The sequence below is a fragment of the Cyclopterus lumpus genome, chromosome 19, assembly GCF_009769545.1.
Source record: "Cyclopterus lumpus isolate fCycLum1 chromosome 19, fCycLum1.pri, whole genome shotgun sequence".
In the NCBI taxonomy this organism is placed as follows: domain Eukaryota; kingdom Metazoa; phylum Chordata; class Actinopteri; order Perciformes; family Cyclopteridae; genus Cyclopterus; species Cyclopterus lumpus.
In genome coordinates this window covers 16,134,371-16,158,774 of record NC_046984.1, presented here as the reverse complement: position 1 = coordinate 16,158,774, position 24,404 = coordinate 16,134,371, and the positions used below count along the sequence as shown (strand labels likewise).

The 24,404-nt window shown below is 43.8% G+C and overlaps 1 protein-coding gene across 6 annotated transcripts in view; it reads right to left on the bottom strand.

Moving 5' to 3' along the window:
- LOC117748933 (ankyrin-3-like) overlaps positions 1-24,404 on the bottom strand; it is a 123,948-nt gene that overhangs the window by 48,321 nt on the left and 51,223 nt on the right. For 4 of the 6 annotated variants that reach the window (XM_034559081.1, XM_034559085.1, XM_034559083.1 and 1 more), the window contains exons 3-23: positions 24,082-24,180; positions 21,824-21,925; positions 19,352-19,450; positions 16,787-16,972; positions 13,469-13,567; positions 12,106-12,204; positions 11,778-11,876; positions 11,460-11,657; positions 10,084-10,182; positions 9,295-9,393; positions 8,247-8,345; positions 7,582-7,779; positions 6,270-6,368; positions 4,490-4,588; positions 3,074-3,271; positions 2,829-2,927; positions 2,382-2,480; positions 2,152-2,250; positions 1,907-2,002; positions 416-488; positions 195-254 (exon numbers count right to left, since the gene is read on the bottom strand). In XM_034559081.1, coding sequence (XP_034414972.1) covers positions 195-254; positions 416-488; positions 1,907-2,002; positions 2,152-2,250; positions 2,382-2,480; positions 2,829-2,927; positions 3,074-3,271; positions 4,490-4,588; positions 6,270-6,368; positions 7,582-7,779; positions 8,247-8,345; positions 9,295-9,393; positions 10,084-10,182; positions 11,460-11,657; positions 11,778-11,876; positions 12,106-12,204; positions 13,469-13,567; positions 16,787-16,972; positions 19,352-19,450; positions 21,824-21,925; positions 24,082-24,180 — 2,398 coding nt within the window. The remainder of the gene's footprint in view (positions 1-194; positions 255-415; positions 489-1,906; positions 2,003-2,151; positions 2,251-2,381; positions 2,481-2,828; positions 2,928-3,073; positions 3,272-4,489; positions 4,589-6,269; positions 6,369-7,581; positions 7,780-8,246; positions 8,346-9,294; positions 9,394-10,083; positions 10,183-11,459; positions 11,658-11,777; positions 11,877-12,105; positions 12,205-13,468; positions 13,568-16,786; positions 16,973-19,351; positions 19,451-21,823; positions 21,926-24,081; positions 24,181-24,404) is intronic. The other 2 variants (XM_034559084.1, XM_034559086.1) reach the window with 1 other exon arrangement.

Genomic DNA, 24,404 nt, shown 5'->3' with positions numbered 1-24,404 from the left:
TGAAGGACAAAAGATGGAGGACCTTTACGAGAACGCATTGCCCCGTTATGGTATTTTTTCTACGATACTTTCCGTTTAAACGTAAAAAGATTGGAAATGTTAGAAAAATAAATAAAGAGATGACTGACGTGCAGAAAAGAAGAAGTGAAGATTTAAAACGGAGGAAATAAAATGAAGAATAAATGAAAAAATACCTTCTTCCACATCAGATATATAGTCCTCTGTGATCATTTCGGGCACATTGGCTTTAAAGACTGTGTGATTGGGATGGAGGAGAAGGTTAGAGGGAAGAATATGGAAAAACAAAAGAGAAATATGGAAAAATGTAGCTAAAACGTCAAATGAAGAAATCCAACGACATAAGTTGAAAGATGGAAAACAACAACAACAACAACAAAATCCAGTGGACGCTCACCTTCGTCATCGGACATGTCCAACACCTCGTTCATGGTCTCTGGAACGTTCATCTTGTGCTTCTCGATCACGGTCTGTCCAACAGAGACAATTAAAGTCTTTATTCTCACAAGTTTCCCTTTTTATTCTTTTATAGCACAATGAACAACGGATTTAAAGTCTTCCTGCAGATGTTTCACATTACAAACCGAGCAGGAAAGAGAGAGAGGGATTGTTCCCTTTGAGCCACTGGGAGGCTTTTATTGTGAAACGTCGTCACAGGAAGTCTTCGTCATAACAGTGTTTCTACTCAAATATAGTCTCCTCTAAAATATGACGCAGTCTACTATGCAGTTATCTTTCGCGAATGAATTTAAAGCATCACATTTAAAGCCAACTAGAAAAGGGAGGTTCAATGGTGGGCTTTTATTGTGAAACATTATCACAGGAAGTTGAGTATCATTGACACTATTTTAACTTGTTTAAAAGTGGAAATGACTGCATTTAACTAGCAGATCATAACAGTGTTTCTACTCCAAAATATGTATATATAATAAAAAATATATATACTGTATATAGTAAAATATAATATACTATATCTAGTATGCAGTTATCTTTCGCAAATGAAACTTAACACTAGGGAATGTTCACATTTAAAGCGAAACTAGAAAAGGGAGGTTCATTGGAAGGCTTTTATTGTGAAACATTGTCACAGGAAGTTGAGTATCATTGACACTATTTTAACTTGTTTAAAAGTGGAAATGACTGCATTTAACTAGCAGATCATAACAGTGTTTCTACTCCAAAATATGTATATATAATAAAAAATATATATACTGTATATAGTAAAATATAATATACTATATCTAGTATGCAGTTATCTTTCGCAAATGAAACTTAACACTAGGGAATGTTCACATTTAAAGCGAAACTAGAAAAGGGAGGTTCATTGGAAGGCTTTTATTGTGAAACATTGTCACAGGAAGTTGAGTATCATTGACACTATTTTAACTTGTTTAAAAGTGGAAATGACTGCATTTAACTAGCAGATCATAACAGTGTTTCTACTCCAAAATATGTATATATAATAAAAAATATATATACTGTATATAGTAAAATATAATATACTACATCTAGTATGCAGTTATCTTTCGCAAATGAAACTTAACACTAGGGAAGTTTCACATTTAAAGCGAAACTAGAAAAGGGTTCATTGGAAGGCTTTTATTGTGAAACATTGTCACAGGAAGTTGAGTATCGTTGACACCATTTTAACTTGTTTAAAAGTGGAAATGACTGCATTGAACCTGCAGATCATAACAGTGTTTCCACTAAAAAAGGTTCAATGGAAGGCTTTTATTTTGAGACATTGCTGCAGGAAGTCTTGAGTACCAATGATTTTCTTTCCGCTAAACACTAGTAAATCAATTCACGCTGGAGTTCTCCACGTTAACACGATTACGCCCTCCAGTTATTGTGCATCACTAAATAGGGATATGCATTTCATGCTCACCTGCGTGGTCAGAGTTTCCTCCGTGACCACTTTGAGTGTGTCCACTACGGAGATGTAGCCGAGCCTCCTGGCGATGGACAGGGCGCTGTTCCCATTCTGGATACAAACATTAATAATTATATTAACAGAGGCGAGTGCATTTGGTAGAATTTGTAGCTAGAGAACTGAGAATACAACTCAGGTAATGTAGTATTAGTATGTGTGTGTGTGTGTGTGTGTGTGTGTGTGTGTGTGTGTGTACTAACAGCTGTGAGTTCATTGGGCGATGCTCCATGATGTAGCAGCAAGTTGATGATGTGTGTGTGTCCTTGTTGTGCAGCCTGATGGAGAGGTGTGTAACCGTTCTGCCCAGGAGGGAAAAAGAGAGACATGTTAGATTCATTCATCTATATATATATTAATTATATATTAATTATATATATTCTCTATCTCCTCTGCAAGAGAATAAAAATACACGTAGACAGTAAATGGTTACCTTGGTCTTAGCGTTGACCTTCGCCTGATTCTTCAGCAGGAAGTTGACCATCTTCACGTTGCCATAGTGACAGGCCACATGGAGGGGACTGTATCCCAGCTACAGCAAAATCATTGGGAAAAAAGGTGATCGGCGAGGAGCTATTTACACAATTTTACCCATCTTTCTTTTTTTTTTTTGCTGTATGCATTGGACTATTATGTGAAGCACAGTTCAAGAAAAATATTTAATATAATAAAAGATTTGACAAAAAAAACTAATAAGTATGTTTATAGACATACATGCTACTAGACACTAGACTCAACGCATGGAGCCACAGACCAACGGTCCCAAAACTAAATATATCACATTTGTGAAGGTACAAAACAGAAGAAAAGCAGCCAATCATCACATCACATTTGCTGCTTGATAGATGAACAATAAGGACGAGTGGACTGGTAACGGTACCTTGGTCTCGGGGTCTACGGTCGCTCCCTGGTTGACTAAGACCTCGGCGACGTTGACTTTATCCTCCTGGGCGGCCAGGTGGAGCGGAGTCAGACCGGACTGAGGACGGACAGTTAAATACACAGTTAGATGTGCAAACTAGAGTGAAATATACAGATAGAAAGGCGTTGAATACAGTGGAATAAAACCCAGAGAAGTAGAAACTTAACATAATCGTGGGCCAAAGAGGCCACGAGTCTGCACACCTTGTTGCTCATGTTTATCGGGGCGTCTCGAGCCAGCAGCAGCGTCACGATGTCCACGTTGCCTTCCTGCGCCGCCAGGTGCAGGGGAGTGATGCCCTGGCGGGTCACGGTGTTGGTGGAGGCGCCGTACTCCAGCAAGGTGGTGGTGATCTCCATCTGGTTCTTCTTAGCCGCAATGTGGAGCGGCGTGTAGCCGTTCTGGGGTCCGGAGGGAGACAGAAGAGGTCAAAATAGACTTTGATTCAGGCGAATAAGAAGAAGATTCTTGAATCTACAGCTCAATTCTGTTTGAATTTAAACTAAAAAAAACACGTTCATTTATAAAGTATTATGTGTTATCTGCATTTTCAATGAAAAATAGTAGTTTTTCATTTTGGGAAATGTACTTAATGGCTGACCGATACTACTCTTTTATCTGTATGTTAAATACGAAGCATAGCTTAGCTTAGCATAAAGACTGGAAGTAAGAAGGGGAAAAAGCTGCCTGTGACACAGGTGGACTTTATTTAAGAAGCTATATGACTTCTGAAGGTAATCCTAATTAGGGAGGTGAATAGATACGCAACACACCAAGTTTATAAACGTCTTTTTTCTCTCCATTTCACACCAATATTTAGCTACTTTGTGTCCGTCCGTTACATAAAATCCTAAAAATATACAGTATATATTCTTTTTATTCTAGCTTGAAAGGCAACAAAATGTGTAAAAATTAAAATGAATTGCATCTATTGTCGGTCTAATCTGTACAGGGAGAGTGATGTCACAGGCCTTTATTTGGCCGAGCTAAGTTAAGCTAAGCTATTGCTAGCTGTAGCTTTATATTTAGCGTACAGACAGAGTGAGGTCAATACTTTCAATTATTTATTCAAAGGAATAAAACACTAACAAAATGAGAGTTAATCTACCATAAACGTGATTATTTTACATTCAGCATAAAATTGCAATATCGTGATATTATTATAATAATAAATCAGCCATTTCTTCCAGCTATTTTCTCTTCACTCGTACATTTTGCTGCGGTAATTAAATGGAGAGCTCTTAATCCTCTTTAAAAGGTGCATTACTGTGGAGGTGTGGAGCTATATTTTCTAAACACGTGGAGACCTAAAAGATATGAACACATTAACTGAGATCATTGTTTAGTTTGGGGCCATTGCCGGTGGGAGTAAGCGTTGTTGGGGCCCGGCTAATTCCTAAATAGATCCTGTTAAGAGCGTAAAGAGAGGGGGGGGTCCGACCAGCCAATCGCAGCGCTTCTCTCCGCTATAGTACAGGGTGTAATTGCATGTGGGCGACTGAAACTAGGTCAGCCTGCTTTCAACCAGAGCCAAAGAGTGAGCGAGAGTGAGAGAGTGAGAGAGTTTCTGGTGCATCAGTGCATTGAGGAACATTCGATTCAACTCCACCGACTCGTACCTTTGCGGCTGCATGCGGTGAAGCTCCCTGGTTGAGCAGGAGCAGCGCCACCTTCTGGTTATCATAGTGTGCTGCCACATGCAGTGGAGTTAGTCCACTCTGGACGGACACACACACACACACACACACACACACACACACACACACACACACACACACACACACACACACACACACACACACACACACACACACACACACACACACACACACACACACACACACACACACACACACACACACACACACACACACACACACACACACACACACACACACACACACACACACACACACACACACACACACACACACACACACACACACACACACAGGGCGGTTATTATAGGGGAAAAGTGCAGCGAGGTGATGAAGAGACTGTGAAAGCTTTGGGTGGAGCTGTAAAACAAACATGTCTGTCTCTCTCGTCCCATCATCCCTCTCTCGTCCCATCATCCCTCTCTTGTCCCATCGTCCCATCATCCCTCTCTCGTCCCGTCATCCCTCTCTCGTCCCATCATCCCTCTCCCGTCCCATCATCCCTCTCTCGTCCCATCATCCCTCTCCCGTCCCATCATCCCTCTCTCGTCCCATCATCCCTCTCTCGTCCCATCATCCCTCTCTCGTCCCATCATCCCTCTCTCGTCCCATCATCCCTCTCGTCCCATCATCCCTCTCGTCCCATCACCCCTCTCTCGTCCCATCCCTCTCTCGTCCCATCCCTCTCTCGTCCCATCCCTCTCTCGTCCCATCCCTCTCTCGTCCCATCATCCCTCTCGTCCCATCATCCCTCTCGTCCCATCATCCCTCTCTCATCCCATCATCCCTCTCGTCCCATCATCCCTCTCGTCCCATCATCCCCCTCTCGTCCCATCATCCCTCTCGTCCCATCATCCCTCTCGTCCCATCATCCCTCTCTCATCCCATCATCCCTCTCTCATCCCATCATCCCTCTCGTCCCATCATCCCTCTCGTCCCATCATCCCTCTCTCGTCCCATCATCCCTCTCTCATCCCATCATCCCTCTCGTCCCATCATCCCTCTCGTCCCATCATCCCTCTCGTCCCATCATCCCTCTCGTCCCATCATCCCTCTCTCGTCCCATCATCCCTCTCGTCCCATCATCCCTCTCTCGTCCCATCATCCCTCTCGTCCCATCATCCCTCTCTCGTCCCCTCTCTCGTCCCATCCCTCTCTCGTCCCATCCCTCTCTCATCCCATCATCCCTCTCTCATCCCATCATCCCTCTCGTCCCATCATCCCCCTCTCGTCCCATCATCCCTCTCTCATCCCATCATCCCTCTCGTCCCATCATCCCTCTCGTCCCATCATCCCATCATCCCTCTCGTCCCATCATCCCTCTCGTCCCATCATCCCTCTCGTCCCATCATCCCTCTCGTCCCATCATCCCTCTCGTCCCATCATCCCTCTCTCATCCCATCATCCCTCTCGTCCCATCATCCCTCTCTCGTCCCATCATCCCTCTCGTCCCATCATCCCTCTCGTCCCATCATCCCTCTCTCATCCCATCATCCCTCTCGTCCCATCATCCCTCTCTCATCCCATCATCCCTCTCTCGTCCCATCATCCCTCTCGTTCCATCCCTCTCTCGTCCCATCATCCCTCTCGTTCCATCCCTCTCTCGTCCCATCATCCCTCTCGTTCCATCCCTCTCTCGTCCCATCATCCCTCTCGTCCCATCATCCCCCTCTCATCCCATCATCCCATCCCCCTCTCGTCCCATCATCCTCTCCCACGCCAGCGTTTAGAGGTGCGTTACCTTCCCGGCGGCGTCCGACGGAGCGCTCTTCTGCAGCAGCAGGTTGGCGACCTCGATCTTCCCGTACTTTGCAGCCACGTGCAGAGGAGTGAATCCCTTCTGCAGAGACACACACACGACGACCGGGGCAGGAACGTTAAAATGCACTAAAAGAAACAAAACCCCGTCGGCTAATCGTTACTCTCGGCTCTCTCGCGATTCCATACATCCGCACGATCATATGCGTTTGATCACGTTTAATTGAGCCTCTCGCGGGGTTGTGTCATGGCGAAACACGGGGAACCGATTATTTGGTGCTTAGAAATAATGAAATTAAATAGGTCCTCAGGGTGTGGAAACGTGTGTGTGTTACATCAGCTATGACGCAACACACACCCTTGAACCAGCTCTCTCCAGACGTATGCAAATATATTAGGCGACTAATAGTTATGAAGAATCCAGACTGGTTTTAAGGTTCAGGGACCCTCGATTTTGAAAATCATGCCTTTCCGATAGTTCAATACACGTCATTTAAAAAAAATTAGATTATAATTTATTATATTCGTCCTTTAACGTGCAATCAATAGGGAAAGTAGCAACACTCTGCCTTCTTTACAATCCATCACACTATTTTCATTCCTCGGCGCATGTATATGCAATATGCAGCAAAAAAAAAAAATCCTATCGTACCTTTCAGGGAAAGATTTAATAAATAAAAGTTGCACAGAGTCGAGCCATATATCCGTTCACAGTGTCGAAGCAGGTCGAGCACGCACACATGTTGTTCCTGCATTTTTAGTGCGGTGTTAGAGCCACTAGCTCCCACCACGGAGGGCTGACGTCATCTCTGTGGACCGATCCAGATGTTCACGGGAACAAAAAAATGGAAATGTGGATTTTTGCAATTGGATTATTGCAGAAAATAAGCTGTTATGATGACAAACGGTTATGATGTGAACACGTTTTGTTCAGCGAGACACACCCACACACAGCAGATGTAAAAAACAAAAAGTCTTTGTCTGAATTTAATAACAATGAAATGGCCCCTTGGTGGAGGGATCCTACAAAAACAGGACCTCAAGTAGTTCCCTTCTTTGTTCCACCGCGTATCCATTTTTCCCGTTTTCAGGGACTTTCCTCGCCGTCGTAACCGTGGCCGTCGTAACCGTGGCCGTCGTAACCGTGGCCATCAAACGCTCCGCTGACATTTAAATGGAGGTCATGAAACAAAGGGAGCCTCTCCAGGAAAAAAAGTTTTTTTCTGACTCCGGAGACGTTATTCAGAAGGTCGGCCTCCACACACACACACACACACACACACACACACACACACCTTGGTGATGATGCCCAGACTGGCGCCCTGTTCCATCAGCGTGGAGGCCACGTCTCGGTGCCCCTCCCTGGCCGCCAGGTGGAGAGGCGTGTACCCGGAGTTGGTCGTGGCGTCCGGGAACGCCCCGTTCGACAGCAGCTGGGTGACGATGTCTTGCTTACCGAGACGGCTCGAGATGTGCAGCGGGGTCTGGTCGTCCTGGGCACCGAACAAACAAACAAACAAACAAACAAACAAATGGGATACCGAGACCGATCTGAATATGTGATGTGGGTAAGCACAGAAAACTGATATCTTTCATGGAAAAGTCGGATTATTCCATATGCAAAAAGGGAAGGATGAAAAGGAGCAGTATGACGAAAATAAATCTATTTCTAGTGAATTATACGTCAATATTAAATCAATTTGATGCATTTCCAATAAATATTTTTGCTAGAAAATACAACATTTGGCAGTATGAGTATGACTTTTTCAGAATGGGTCGAATCGCATTTCCAATAAAAACATATGACATAAATATAAACAAAACATTAGACAAAGCCTTTGTACTGTAAGTTGACGCTTGCAAATACGCAAACACACTTCACAATATCATTATTGTCAAGCAAAAATCTATGAATACACACACACACAGTACTTAAGTTAGGTTCCATAACGGGGTCTACCTTGGCTTTGGCGTCCACTCGGGCTCCATTCTGGATCAGATATCGCACCACATTGGACTGTCCGGCCCTCGCTGCCATGTGGAGCGCCGTCTCCCCCCTCTGCAACACACACACACACACACACACACACACGCGCACACACACACACACACACACACACACACACACACACACACACACCAGAGAGGGATTGATAAACTAGTCCAAAGTTTTGATTCTTCCGAGTTTTGACCTCCTTCCTCATGAAAACTTTCTTTCTGTTAAGATGGGAGGCAGAAAGAGAGAGAGAGAGAGAGAGAAAGAGAGAGAGAGAGAGAGAGAGAGAGAGAGAGAGAGACCCCCTTTCCTCTCCACACCCAAGTCACCAGAATGACGTCCCACAACGCTCCGTTGCTACGGCAACCTGGCCACAGACACGGCGTGGGCGACCAAATACTTTGGGGTTGAAGAGTTGAGTGTGCAGCGCTCTTTCCCCCCTCTCTCCGTTTGTTCCTCCCTTCTTCCCTTTCAAGTCTTCATCCCATCTCTCCCTCTCTTTCTCTTTCACTCCTCCTCCTCCTCCTCCTCCTCCTCCTCCTCCTCCTCCTCCTCCTCCTCCTCCTCTTCCTCCAATTTGATGGTTAACGGGGTGAGTAGTAAGAGTCTGTCGTGTTTATGGACCAGATGGGAGCCCCAGTCTCTCTCTCTCTCTCTGTGGTTGATGTTTCACCTCCTTGTACGTATTAAAAGACAATAATTTGGATTCATGTTTGTGGCCACCTGGTGAATTTAAGTGCAACATTCCCTCTCTTTTTGCTCCATTTTTGGTCTCCACCATTTCTTTCTTTAACTTCTTCGCTGCTAAACGCTCCATTATGTTCAACAAGCTGGTCTCTGACTGTCTGCCTGCTGCTGAACAGGCTTTTAAAGTGAATGATACATCATTATATATATATATATATATATATATATATATATATATATATATATATATATATATATAAGTACAAAAAGCACAACTTGGCCCTCTGAGACGTCTTTAAAGCGGTTTTAAAGCTCTTCGACTCACCACGTTGCTCGTGTTGGGCGAAGCGCCGTGGTTGATCAGCTGGTGCACGATGTTGTCGTGTCCCATGAACGCCGCGACGTGGATCGGCGTCAGACCGGACTGGAGGGAAACAAAATGATATTAAAGTGCGACCAACATCCCGTCATTGACCCTTTCACAAACATTCATACTTTTGATGGGGCCGCCTGCCCGTCAGGACTAAAAATACATAAATTAGAGGGCAATTTTATGGTTTAAGTGTCTTCTGCAAGGACACTTGACATAGAAAGGAGCCGGGAATCGAACCAGCGTCTCATTATTTATACATAAACTACACCTGGTACATGAGAGTACTCTCTAGCTACCAGATCACAAGCTAAACTGGACTGGAAGGACCATTTTCACATTATTACATTATAATACTACATGATTGTTCATATTAACGTGTCGAGTTAATTCCATTGTAGCTGATTTTAAACTCCACATGTTTCGGGCTGCACAGCGGTAGTCGTTGTTAATATTAAACTTATTGAGTCTTTTCAAGAGGCTAGTTAGATTATTTCAACTTATTTCGAGAACTTAACGAATCTTAGAAGTGAATTCAAGAAGAAAAATAAATATGTATTCTAGAAACTTCGTGAACTCAGGAGCCCTCGATTTAAAAGAGGTTAAGAAATACTCGGCAGGTCGGGAGAGTGTGTGCAGTATTTTAAATGAGGCATGAACTTAAAGTACACAAGCGATGTACACACACACACACACACACACACACACACACACACACACACACACACACACACACACGCCAACCTCAGTGACCGCCTGTATCGACGCTCCATGCTTGAGAAGAAGCTCCATCACCTTGACTCTGTTCTTCTTACAGGCGATGTGCAGGGGGGTGAAACCATTCTACACACACACACACACACACACACACACACACACACACACAAATATGAAAGAGTACAAAAATAGTCCCCGAAGAAAACTGTGTGTGTGCGTTTCTCTGCAGGTCTGAGCGGAAGATAAGTTTGGAACGGTGGATGGAAAACACAGTACAAAGCCTCCTTCACTCCTCCTCCTCCCCCCCCCCCCCCTCCTCCTCCTCCTCCTCCTCCTCCTCCCCCCCCCCCCCCCCCCCCCCCACCTCCTACTCCTCCTCCTCCTCCCTTTCTTTCACTCTCTCCTCACCGCTCTGCATGCAAACCAGACGAGCATGTGTGGAAATAATTGACTCGACTGTAAAAGTAAAAGAAAAAAAAGTATGCTGCACTGAAATAGATACTGTACTTTAACCCCCCCCCCCCCCCCCCCCCCCTTTGAGGTTCCTGCCTCGATGACTTCATTTTCCTTCTCATTCTCTCTGGCTGTAAAGTCCCAGTCTAACCACACCCAGACTTCTCCCATTACAGGACGGAGATGGTCGTCTTTACGCCGAGCCTCCTTTGTAGTCTCCTCGTTTGTCTCCTTCATTCATTTCCTTCATCTTACGTTCAAGTTCTCTCTTATTTGTTGTAAACAAACAGACACGAGGAAGAAAGGAAGTAGTTTCATAGTACGATTCATATTCATGTTCACTTTCTTCTTTAAAGTCCTTTTACGATATACTCCGTTAATGTGCAGCTAGTTTTACGTCATATTTGCGTTAAAAGTTCATATTAAACGTCTTTAAAGGCTTCAGCAAAACACGGTAAATACACACAGAGAGATACACACTTATTAAATCTGTCCTCTATGAGCGCCGTCATAATAAAAGTGTTATTTAACTATTAGTTCTAATGAGAACTAAATATATTACTTATCGTGCCAAACTACCGTCTAAAAATATGATTTGTTTTGTTTTGTTCACTTGACATAGTGGGTTCAAAATGTACAAAAATGTATCCCTTATAAACCACAAAAAAACCCTCAGTTAATCCCTTAAAAACCACAAAAAGTCAGGAAAAACACTTAAATTATCACCATTTCTAACAGTGTCGTAGGCCACAAAATGATGTTTTATGTCAAATAAATGAATGCACCCGCCACCTTTCTGTGCCGGTTTATAAACTTAAACCCCTCTTAACGGGTACGTCTCTCTCCTTTTACATATAAATAGATATAATATATAATATACACATGCACCTTCCTCCCGTTCCCTCCCACACTGCACAACCACGGAGGATCCAGCCCCCTCGCGTCCTCACCAGTGCCTTGGCGTTGGGGTTGGCCTTCTTGTCCACGATGACCTTCGCCACCTTGTAGTGGCCGCAGTGGGCGGCCACGTGCAGCGCCGTCAGGTAGTCGTTGGTCACGTCGTCCACGGGCACCTCGTGGTGCAGCAGCAGCTGGACGCAGTTGAGGTGGTCGCCCTGCGTCGCCATGTGGAGCGGAGACAAGCCGTTCTGGAGGGGGGGGAGGGGGGGGGGGGGGGGGTGTCAATACGCAAAGGAGGTTTTGAGGAAGTAAAGACAGGAGGAGGAGGAGGAGGAGGAGGAGGAGGAGGAGGAGGAGGAGGAGGTTACCTTCGTCTTGGACAGTATCGGAGCTCCTCGGTCCAGCAGCATCTCCACCACCTGCTCGTGACCGCTCCTGGCTCCACAGTGGAGAGGCGTCAGACCGTCCTGGGGGGGGGGGGGGGGGGGGGGGGGGGGGCAAAACAACAACAATCGAGCTCTTGGAGAAAAACCTGCGTACCTCCACGATAAAGGAGTATCAATAAAGGTCATGCATGGAGGTAAACATTACAGCCATAACCACACTGACTTTACAGCTGCATTATGACACGCCCATATGAGAGGATAGTGCACAGCATCCTCGTTGTTTGTCACCGAGACCTTTTTGTGTACGTACTTTGGTGCGGGCATCTATCTTGGCGCCTCTCTCCAGCAGCAGTCGCACCATGTTGCCGTTCCCACGCTTGGATGCTACGTGCAGCGGCGTGATGTCGTTCTTTAAACAAAAACAAAAAAAGGAGAAAGAAGAGCATCGTTTTCAAGCCGTTCGGCCGCAAAGAGAAAAAGGAGATTTCACATAATTGTCAAGTGGCGGCGAAATGATAATTCAGGTGCGTTAAAAAAAAGGTGCATTTAGATGAACCGTGAAGCCGTATCAGACGAGCTCGTCTCTGCCTGCAGCATTTTTGAAACACACTCAACATCATTTGCACACTCGACTAGAGAAAAAAGAATCTTTATTTGCCATCGCAGGAGGAAAATGGATAAACATCCCCCTCTAGGGGGGTGTAACCGGTCCAGCAGCGACAGCTGTAGTTTAATCGTTTCTTGCTGTCTTTCTTTGCCCTCGGGGGGTCTTTCTAAAGGGTTAAACTGGAGGAGGAGGAGGTTTTAATAAGACACGTCTCCCTGTGGAGTGTTTTACACTCTCCGTTAACTATGTCATCATTTCTTCTTGTCTTTTAAAGTAACGTCGTTATAAAAACAATAATCTGCACAGTTGTGTAGAGTAAATGTTAAAGCATTTGGCTGGTTGTTATTCTACGTTTTATATTTTATACTGAATACTTTTACTCCATTTAAAGCTACGAGGAGGAACTTTCGGTTTGTGTTGATTCTGGCGCTCCGTGTGGACAAAGGCGGTAGTGTTTCTGAGCAAAACAACTCAAAGTTTTACTGCAGCAGGGTCTGACAGCTCTGCTCCTGTAGGAGGAGGAGGAGGAGTAGGAGGAGGAGGAGGAAGAGGAGCTCCGACTGCAGGTTGACGATCTGGGTCTGAGAATAACGCTTTAGAAATAGACCATCTTCTCTCTTTATAGTCTTGTTGACTTATGAAGATCATATGAAAATTAAATTGAGTTTCATAACCAATCAAAAGTTCCTTTAGAGCATTTTCCTCCACTCTGGTTTCTGCTTTTACTTGGACGGATTATTTTGAGACACGCCCATGAAACCAGCATCCATTACAGTCTATATTACAGTCTATATTACAGTCTATAGGGGCTCGTAGCTGCAGAGCGACACGCACAGCTGCAGGATTACATGACCGCACTCCATGTTGGATTCCTACACACACACACACACACACACACACAAGCATGCACGCACATATTGGCCGGCCCTCATATGAGAGTCTCGGAATGAGTGTTTGCAGCAGCACTCACTTCAAAAGAAATTGAAGAGAGCGCGTGTGTGTGCGTGCGTGCGTGTGTGCGTGCGTGCGTGCGTGCGCGTGTGTGTGTGTGTGTGTGTGTACCCACCCTCGCCTTGAAGTCCACAGCCGCCCCTCTGTTCATGAGGAGCGTTGCTACGTTGATGTTGCCGTAGTGAGCCGCGATATGGAGAGGAGTGAACCCGCTCTGAAGAGGGACGAGAGACAGAAACATAATTCATTTTTAATAAAAAAGAGGGAGTAAAAGAAACAAAAACACATTTCTTCATGAGCAGTGAAGGCGTGATGGGATATTAAACAGCGGACACTTCTCTCGTGTCGCGGTGACATTGTTCGGGTCCGGGGGAGTGGATGGAATCGCAGTAATAAGCAAAATAAAAAGCACATTAATTAAAGCTCCTGTCAAATGAAAACCATGCAAAAAAAATTATTTAAATTTGAAAGGAAATACAAAAAAGACATGCAGGTGAGCGTGCTTCTGCATTAGTTATCTAGATTTAATAGGACAATCTAGTTATAAAAAATAAAAAAAAGTTTATAGAAATCTTTATATAACTGTAACACGTCAAAGTAACCAACTTTGATTCATGCAAATCATCCAAAACATAAATTATTAACTTGTTCAGATAATCTTAGTGTTTAGTCTGAGTTTATGAAAAAAGTTTTTTTTTTCCAAAGCAACAAACAGTAAAAGTCCGCATGCACCATGTATTGATTATGTAATCAGGGTCAAATCATGTATTGATCAATCTGATGGACCAGCTTCCCGGGCTCAGTGACAGTAATTAGCATTTCCTCAAAAGGATATTCAGCACAATTTCTGGATCACGTCTGTTAAAAGGATAAATAAATGCAATTAGCTAAAAATCTATTGGCATGCTAAAAGCTCAACTAAATCCATTACTATCACTTCCGCCCTGCAGTTGTTCAGAGGTCACATGCATGCAGCCAAATTGAATTCAACTCGATCCGGACTTCAATTTACAGCATCGATAATCTGTCGAGCGGATCGCGGAGCAGAAAAAAGAACGTTTTTCTAGTAGGAAAAGGTTTCTAACTGTGGACGGACAAAAGGGGGAAGTCATGGAAGGAAAAGGGATGAAATACTGTGCATTGTATCTTCTGTAACAAGCGTTATTAATACAACGTGCCAAAGACATGTACGTTTGCAGCAGATGAAGACGAACACCTGGAGGATGAGGGTTAAATCTTCTGCACACATGCCAGCTATTGTCTGGCATAAAAAAGAACACCAAAAGAAATCATTCAAAACCCAATTTTACCAAATGTAAGTTCTTGAACTGTTCAAGAGACATTAAAAGGATTTTTTTTTTAAAATAAAAAGTGAGTAGATTCCTGCAGATTCCTGCAGAGCAGCGTCTGCGGGAGGTGAAACTCAGCTCCTGGACATACGGTGTGTATACGTCGGGCTTTTATTGTGAAAGGTAGGAACAGAGGAAGTGGATCTGATAGGCTGCCTTAGTTCAGGCTGAAAAGGATGCTGCTTGACGCCTTTACTCGCAATGCGAAAGCTCAGAAAAACAAATAAAAATATGTAAAAATGTATTTTGATGCAAATTAATTGCTTATAAATCACATTTAACGACTGGGCGTACATCGACGTCATCCACTGCAGCCTGACTGAAAGGTTACCGATATCCAGCAGGTGGTTTCATTGATGGATGCAGAATATATTCTACACACTAAATCAGGAAATGACCCTCGTGTACAAAAAGTTATAACCTCGGGAAATTGGATTGAAGTAGCTTTTCATGTGACATTCAATGCTCATTTAAATGCAAGTGATTACATTTCCTCAGCACTAATTCATGTCGGGTGATATTTATCTCGTTGTTTTCATTCCCCTATTGATTCCAGTCCTTTTGAGATTAAAAGTATTCCAGCGTGTCGTGGTGGCGGTGGACTTTATAGGTGGAAATACAGCCGTGGAAATGTACTAGGGAGCTTCAAAAATCTCTCGATCTACCGGAAGCAACTCTTCCGTTATTCATCTCGAATGGATGCGCGCTCGGCACAGTGGACCTGCGACGAGGGTTAGAAACACAGCAGGTGGTGAGAAGACGAAGCGAAAAAGCATTCATGGATTCAGCTGTTAGCGTCCTTCATGCTAGCAGACGGAAAGCTTTTGGCTTTGCAATGGTGACCGTGAGGGAACGAGGAGACGGGAGAGAGGAAGGAGAGAGGAAGGAGAGAAGAGAAGAGGTACCTCTGTTGTTCTATTCACCATCATCTAGAAGGCAAAAGGGGAGAAGGGAAGCGGTAGGGAAACAAGAAGGAAACGAGGAGGAGGAGAGAATGGGGCGGTTAGTGCACCACAACAACACCAACACCACAGTTGCACCACGCTGTGGGATGGATACATGAGAACATAATGAGAGGAACACGCAACCGGGTGATGGTGACCGAGCCCCTCCCTCGCGATGCGCTATTTATTCTGCAGCGTGCACGTAAATTGTTAATAAATCAATGAATTTACCAGTAAAACCAAAAAAAAAGAGCTAAAAGTATTAAAGTTTGCACGTTTAAAGTGCGTGGCTGTTTTTTTGTCAAAGAGCAACGTCGTTAGGTTACGTCGTCGCACCACAGGCGCCACGGTAACCGTGGTAACGCGGGCCGCCGTCAGGACTCCTTAGTCGCCCCTGAAGTTGTGTGATAAGGGGAAGGATGGCCTCTGAACGAGGGGAAGGTCCTTAAAGACACATACACACATTTTCTTTAACGTCGTTTCTGTGATTAGAAACACTAAGAATATAGTGTATTACTAGTGTTTCTTATCAAATATATATATATTAAATATACTTGAGACTCTGCGGCTCACGTAACGTTTAACGGTGCCGTCTGTGGTGGGATGAGGTTGAGCAAAGAGAAGCGATTTGTATGTAATATATACACGTCTATATTTATATGCATGTAGCATAGCGCTAACTCTTACACACTAAAGGAAAAACTTATTTGCCTCCATAATTCACTTATCGGATCATGAGGCTAGTTTTGTTTTGATCTTTTTTGTTGATTTTTGTTTGTTAAAGGACAAAGAAGTTTATATTTTTTATAAAGATATCGTTACATGGCTGAACGTTTTAGGTACGACGGCTTATTATTGTCCATTGTAACCAAAAAACGACTACGGTGCCGGGGGAGCTGGGTAATATTACGAAAATAAAAAGTTGGATTGTGTCCGAGATTAAAATGGTAAAAAAAAAAAAAAACACACACAATTATGAGAAAAAGACCTTCAATATTCTCTGAGATCATAAAAAATAAAATAAATAAATGTCTGTCAAGGCACCAAATCGCTTCCTTTTGCTCAACCTCATCATCACAAAAAGGAAACACACCTGCAGCTCGATAAACCAAAACCACACCCCCCTCCGGCAGCGCGTACCTTGGACTCCACGTCGGCGTTGTGGTCGCTCTGGAGGAGGAGCGCGGCCGCCTTGGTGTCGTCCTTCCGCGCGGCGATGTGCAGCGCCGGGAGGCGGACCTTCCCCTTGGTGTCGTTTTCCAGCAGCAGGGAAACCACCTGGTCGTGGCCCTGCTGCAACGCCACCGCCAGCGGAGTGAAGCCGTCCTGGGGACCAAATGCATACGATTTAAAATGTACACATTTACAAAATATCTTCTGGAGAGAGAGAGATCACGTGGGACATATTGGAGCTATTAAAAAAAGGCATATTTTCCTATAAGTCCCATGTGATTGATTTGTATGTGAAATCCACGTGAGAGTGAGCCGGGAGTGGATCTAAAAACACCGGACCTTCACCCAGGAGACCGCTGTTCGTGTCCCGTGTGAACACAGATAATCAACGTTCGTGGAGCACTTTGTCAATTTAGGCTTTTAATGCTCCGAAAAGAGAGTTCAAGTGCTCCTGCCAACGTCTCCATTCACACACACACACACACACGAGAGACCGGCAGCGGCGTCTATAAATCATCAAAGAAAGGGAAAGATTTGTATGTGTGTGTGTGTGTGTGTGTGTGTGTGTGTGTGTGTGTACGCAGGACGCCGGCTGTCTGCAGGATGAAAACCAACTCCGCAGCATCGCTACGCCCACACATCAAAGCAGAAGCTCTCCTCGGAGATCACGCACACACAAGACTGTGCAGGCGAGAACACAAACAAACAAACACACACACACACACACACACACGATCAGATCCACACAAACGTGCTCATATGCATCATATTTATATATATATATATATATTAACTGCCATCCCAGAGGACTACGCCGCTGTTTTTATCTGCTATGGATTCAGGAAAAAGGCACACGCTCTAAAAAAATAGTTAAATCACGCAAAACAAAAGCTAAAATAAACAAAACAATCCTCGCGAGGTCGTTAATCATAATTAGATGAATAGATCGATGACCTTCATGCTGCAGTTAGCATCACATCGTAAAAAAAACATGTCAATACCGTCACTATATTTTTGTTACAGTTTGTTTTGTAGAGCTAAAATATAATACCTGCAATTAAAAAAGATGAAAATGCAGACTGAAGATATTTATTTGTAAAGAAAATTATTTTTTATCTGCGTCACGTTTTGCTGAAATGGTTAAACATGAATTATTAAAACACTGCGAGTCGCTCCAAACATGGATGTGTGTATTTTCCCCACATGAATAATTCACTCGTGTCACCTGCTGAAGGAGCTGCTGACGGGAGGAGGAAGAGGAAGAGGAAGAGGAGGAAGAGGAAGAGGAGGAGAAGGAAGAGGAGGAGGACAGCGAGACGTGGTGGGGAGGAGAAGGAAGTAGACAAAAGGAGGAATGATGGAGGAGGAGAAACAAAGAGAGTTGAAAGGAAAGATGAGGGAAAACACACACACACACACACACACACACACACACACACACGCACACACACACACCCTAGAGCAGATGTATGTTAATCCGCCACTGAAAATAGTCCCCAACCAAATGCTGAATTTTAAAGTATATTTGTGATGTATATATAGTGAAGAAGGATGGACTAAGTGATGGACTAAGTGAAGAAGGGAGGACTAAGTGATGGACTAAGTGAAGAAGGGAGGACTAAGTGATGGACTAAGTGATGGACTAAGTGAAAAAGGAAGGACTAAGTGATGGACTAAGTGAAGAAGGGAGGACTAAGTGATGGACTAAGTGAAGAAGGGAGGACTAAGTGATGGACTAAGTGAAGAAGGGAGGACTAAGTGATGGACTAAGTGATGGATTAAGTGAAGAAGGATGGACTAAGTGATGGACTAAGTGAAGAAGGGAGGACTAAGTGATGGACTAAGTGATGGACTAAGTGATGGACTAAGTGATGGACTAAGTGAAGAAGGGAGGACTAAATGATAGACTAAGTGATGGACTAAGTGAAGAAGTGATGGACTAAGTGATGGACTAAGTGAAGAAGTGATGGACTAAGTGATGGACTAAGTGAAGAAGGGAGGACTAAGTGATGGACTAAGTGATGGACTAAGTGATGGACTAAGTGATGGACTAAGTGAAGAAGGGAGGACTAAATGATAGACTAAGTGATGGACTAAGTGAAGAAGTGATGGACTAAGTGATGGACTAAGTGAAGAAGTGATGGACTAAGTGATGGACTAAGTGAAGAAGGGAGGACTAAGTGATGGACTAAGTGATGGACTAAGTGAAGAAGGGAGGACTAAGTGATGGACTAAGTGATGGACTAAGTGATGGACTAAGTGAAGAAGGGAGGACTAAGTGATGGACTAAGTGAAGAAGGGAGGACTAAGTGATGGACTAAGTGAAGAAGGGAGGACTAAGTGATGGACTAAGTGAAGAAGGGAGGACTAAGTGATGGACTAAGTGATGGACTAAGTGAAGAAGGGAGGACTAAGTGATGGACTAAGTGATGGACTAAGTGATGGACTAAGTGAAGAAGGGAGGACTAAGTGATGGACTAAGTGATGGACTAAGTGATGGACTAAGTGAAGAAGGAGGACCGGTTCCTTTACCTCCGTGGCGATGCTCTGACTGGAGCCGCGGTCCAGCAGGAACTGCACCACGTCCATGTGGTTCTCCTGCGCCGCCATGTAGAGCGGAGTGAAGCCATTCTGGAGGAGAGAAGACAGAACTGGATCAGACCGGAAGTCACGGTCCTGATGTCTTTAAGGGAGAATTCATTCATAAGTATGACCAAAAGGTTTTCTTTAATTCACAATTAGAAGATACGGTTTCCAACGTTTGTTTGTTTTGTTTTTATTTAACATGCCTAATGTTTGTATTTCATATGCTTCTGTATTAGCTTTCTCAAAAGGTTAAAAAAAACTATGTTTAAAAAAATGAAGATAAGAAATTAGACTTCAGAAAAGTAAACACAACAGGGAAAGATTATTATTACAATTATTCTATGTATAAATATATAAATAAATATACATTTATACGTATTATTATTATTATTATTATGAAATCAAATAGTAAATAACTTTTCATTTGTACTTTGAAGAATGTACCAAATATATATATATATATATATATATATATATATATATATATATATATATATATATTAGATAAAATGGTATAAAATATTTAAAATAAAATGTCAAATAAAAAACTAAGAATGCAAATGATGCATGTCATCAATAAGTCAGCGTCGTGGGCAAAGTTTTAAAAAATCAATAAGCTGCTTTATGGCAATATTGACTATAAAATGGGTTAAAAAGAAAATGTGCTTCATCACTGAGGTTCAGATCTCCCTCGACCTCGAGAGAAACCAGGAGACGCACCGTCACCTCCACTCATTCCTCACACCTGATACCACGGAGATAAAGGGTGAAGTGTGTGCGTGTGTGTGTGTGTGTGTGTGTGTGTGTGTGTGTGTGTGTGTGTGAGACACTAGAACAAGGCCAGATCTCCATGGAAACACGATGATCCAAAAAAAAATCACTTCAACAAGCAAAAAAAGCCTCTCCTCCTCCTCCTCCTCCTCCTCATTCCTCCTCTTCCTCCTCTTCCTCCTCCTCTTCCTCCCTCCTCCTCCTCATTCCTCCTCCCTCCTCCTCCTCCTCCTCTTCCTCCTCCTCCTCCTTCCTTCTCTTCCTCCTCCCTCCTCTTCCTCCTTCCTCCTCTTCCTACTCCCTCCTCATCCTCCTCCTCCTCTTCCTCCTCCTCCTCCTACTCCTCCTCCTCTTCCTCTTCCTCCTCTCTCCTCCCTCCTCCTCTTCCTCCTTCCTCCCCCTCTTCCTCTTCCTCCTCCTCATTCCTCCTCCTCATTCCTCCTCCTCCTCCTCCTCCTCCTTCCTTCTCTTCCTCCTCCCTCCTCTTCCTCTTCCTCCTTCCTCCTCTTCCTACTCCCTCCTCATCCTCCTGTTCCTCTTCCTCCTGTTCCTCTTCCTCCTCCTACTCATCCTACTCTTCCTCTTCCTCTTCCTCTTCCTCCTCCTCCTCCTCCTCCTCCTCCTCCTCCTCCTCCTCCTCCTCCTCCTCCTCCTCCCTCCCTTTCTGTGTATTTATTCTGGTGTCACTGCACCAAACATTTTTGTTTAAACTTCACAGTCAAAATGCAGCGATGACGAAGGAGACACAGTGGAAATAAAAAATAACTAAATAAATATAAAACTGCAGATTAGCGACCTCGTCAATAATTTTACTTTAACGCTTTTTTCTGAGCAGCGACAATCTGAAGCTTTAATTTGCAGAAACAATAAGCCAATAAGAATAGTTTAGATACAACAACACAGCAAAGATGAGGCTAGAGGCGGACGACTGTTAGCTTAGCATAAACACTGGAAGCGGGGGGAAACAGCTAGCCTAGCATTATCCTCAAGCTATAAAAAAAAAAAAAAAAAACATGCAGCAACCAGCATTTTACTAGTTAACTCGTTATATCTCATCTGTTTAGTTCAGGGTTGCCCAACGTGGGGCTCGCGGCCGAAAGTCGGTCCGCCGTAAGCTTCCTTTTGGCCCGCCAGGTGTTTTTTAGCGGGGAAAAAAACCAACTAAATATGAATAGATGTTTATGCCGCTTTATTTTTGTGAGGTCAAATGCTCTTTAAATATGTCGGGCCCCTAATTATTATTAATACACTTTCATAATCTGACCACAGCGGGCAGAGTGACACCGTGAAGCGAGAGTGAGGTAAGAAAAAAGGGCAAAAGGTCAAAAGGCCTATCCCAAAAAAATGACTACTACTAATAATAATATCATCAATAAAAAATAAATTTTTATTCCTCTCAGTTAACATTATTATAGTTGCTGTGGTGACAAGAGCAGTGTGTGTGTGTGTGTGTGTGTGTGACTATTGAAATGTGGGCCAGGAAGCACTGCAGAGCTGCTGACACAGCACCCGCACACTGTGTAAAATAGCTGTATGCGCATTCATCTGCATGAACGCACACACACACACTCACACATGGATTTCTAAAAAAACGATGACGTGGTATGTGTGTGTGTGTGTGTGTGTGTGTGTGTGTGTGTGTCTCACCTGAGACTGTGCATTGACGTTGGCGCTGTGGGTGACGAGCTCCTTCACCACGTCCGTCTGCCCAGCGAGGGAGGCGATGTGCAGGGCCGTGTTTCCTTTCTGCTTTGGGAAACAGGAAACGCCTTTTAGACTTTTTTGTATCGTTTTCAACGCGTGCGAAACAGGAATCCCCGAAATCGCAACAGAGTCACAACTTCACGCACAGATATGACGCACATGTTTTAATTTAATCTCCAACTGTTCTCCTCTGCCTGAGAATTCTCACGTTTACTTCTGCATCAAAGTATTCCTGCGATATTTGCCTGCTACATTAATTAATACACTGCAAACAGGAAGTGCTAATAACTAATTATGCATACTTGTATTGGTGTTAATATACTAAATAGTAAAGATCTATAAGCGGCACAACTGGGGGCCACATTCTTCCTGTTTTCAGCCTCTAAAAGCCCCAAAATTATAGCAGCATGTGTTCAAAAAAAATAATTATCCCTAAAAAAAAAAAGATAGTAAGTTGTGCTATAAATATATTTTTGATATTACTTTGAAACTGCATGTTGTTTTTTTAAGATGTAGGGTACAACACACTTCTACTTTAGTTTTTTTTAGTTTTAATTTAATGTTGGTATAGACGGCAGGAAGCGTCCGTTTTATTGACGCGCATGAATTATAACGATGTTTTACCGCATCGCTGTTTAATGAGGCGCCTGCGTCAGCTTTAAAACACACACACACACACACACACACACAAAATACAGATTACGTAACATTTTAGATTCTTCCGTATATATAAAAAGGACACGAATGATAAATAAATGATGTCACTTCCTGTTAGAGAGATAACGGCAGGAAGCTCCCTAGTGAAGGAAACAAAGTGTTGAGGATTACTGTACATGCCGGAGTCCTAAATGTGCTGCACCGAACTGGAGCTTCAACTGTAGCAGTCGACGTGTTTATGTACACTTAAAACTGTTGCATAATAACACATAATACCCTCTATAAAGTTTATATATATATATATTCCACTCCACTCTATTTAGTGGCTAATTGCTCCACTTTCTTCACCTCTTTACGCTCTTAAGATGCTCAAGTGCAGAATCTACGGCTGACAAGGAGTCTTTAATCAGCTGTTGATGTAAAAACATGTGAACGAGAAACATGAATCTCAATATTTGGGGTGACGGGACAGAGAAACCATCAGAAAAGAAGAAGGACAAGGAGACAGAGAAGAAGAAGAAGAAGAAGAAGAAGAAGAAGAAGAAGAAGACAGAGAACAAGAACAAGGAGAAGAAGAAGAAGAAGGAAAGCCGGAGAAGAAGAACAAGAAGAACAAGAAGGAAAGCCGGAGAAGAAGAAGAAGAAGAAGAAGAAGAACAAGAACAAGAACAAGAAGAAGAAGAAGAAGAAGAAGAAGAAGAAGAAGAAGAAGAAGAAGAAGAAGAAGAAGAACAAGAACAAGGAGAAGAAGAAGAACAAGAACAAGAAGAAGAACAAGAACAAGAAGGAAAGCCGGAGAAGAAGAAGAAGAAGAAGAACAGAGAACAAGAAGAAGACGAAGAAGGAAAGTAGGAGAAGAAGAAGAAGAACAAGAAGGAAAGTCGGAGAAGAAGAAGAAAAAGAAGAAGGAAACCAAGAACAAGGAGAAAAACAAGAAGGAGAGGGAGGAGGAGAAGAACAAGAACAAAAAGAACACGGAGGAGGAATAGAAGAAGACGGAGGAGGAATAGAAGAAGACCTCCTTAAATAAAGTAAATAAAAATGTAAATAAAGGTTTTAAGAGTGTATTGAACTTCAGGAGAAGGTTCTCAACACTTCCTCCTTCAGTTCATCACAAACGTCCCACGTCAACACATCTGGAGCAGCCGTCTGTGGTTTTCCACCAAACAGGAAGTGAAAACGTAGATCATGATCCTCGTTTACATTCAGGTCCAAACATGACCTCTGACCTCTAACTTTAACTTTTGGTTCGAGGACGAACCGCCGAGCTCCAGTCGCCACAGGAAGTAAATAAAATAATAATAAAATTAAAGCGCTTCAGTAAATTAGAGGAATTTTGCCTAATTACTAAAAATGTAATTAAGCTTCCTTGTGACGTCACATATCACACACACACACACACACACACACACACACACACACACACAGTCGACGACTTAGTCTCCTTCATCCCAAAGTGACTTTGGTGAGGGCGCTGACGAGGCAAAACCACAGCGTGTGTGTGTGTGCGTGTGTGTGTGTGTGTGTGTGACTCCTGCACACACCTTGGTTGCAGCGTCCACGTTGGCGCCGTGCTTGATGAGCTCCGCCACCACCTCCACATGGCCCTCCTTGGAGGCCAGATGGAGAGCATTCAGACCGTTCTGGAGAGAGGGAGGGAGGGAGAGAGAGAGAGAGAGAGGGAGGGAGGGAGAGAGAGAGAGAGAGAGAGGGAGGGAGGGAGGGAGAGGGAGAGGGAGAGGGAGAGGGAGAGGGAGAGAGGGAGGGAGGGAGAGAGAGAGAGGGAGGGAGAGAGAGAGAGAGAGAGAGAGAGAGAGAGGGAGGGAGGGAGGGAGGGAGAGGGAGAGGGAGAGGGAGAGGGAGAGGG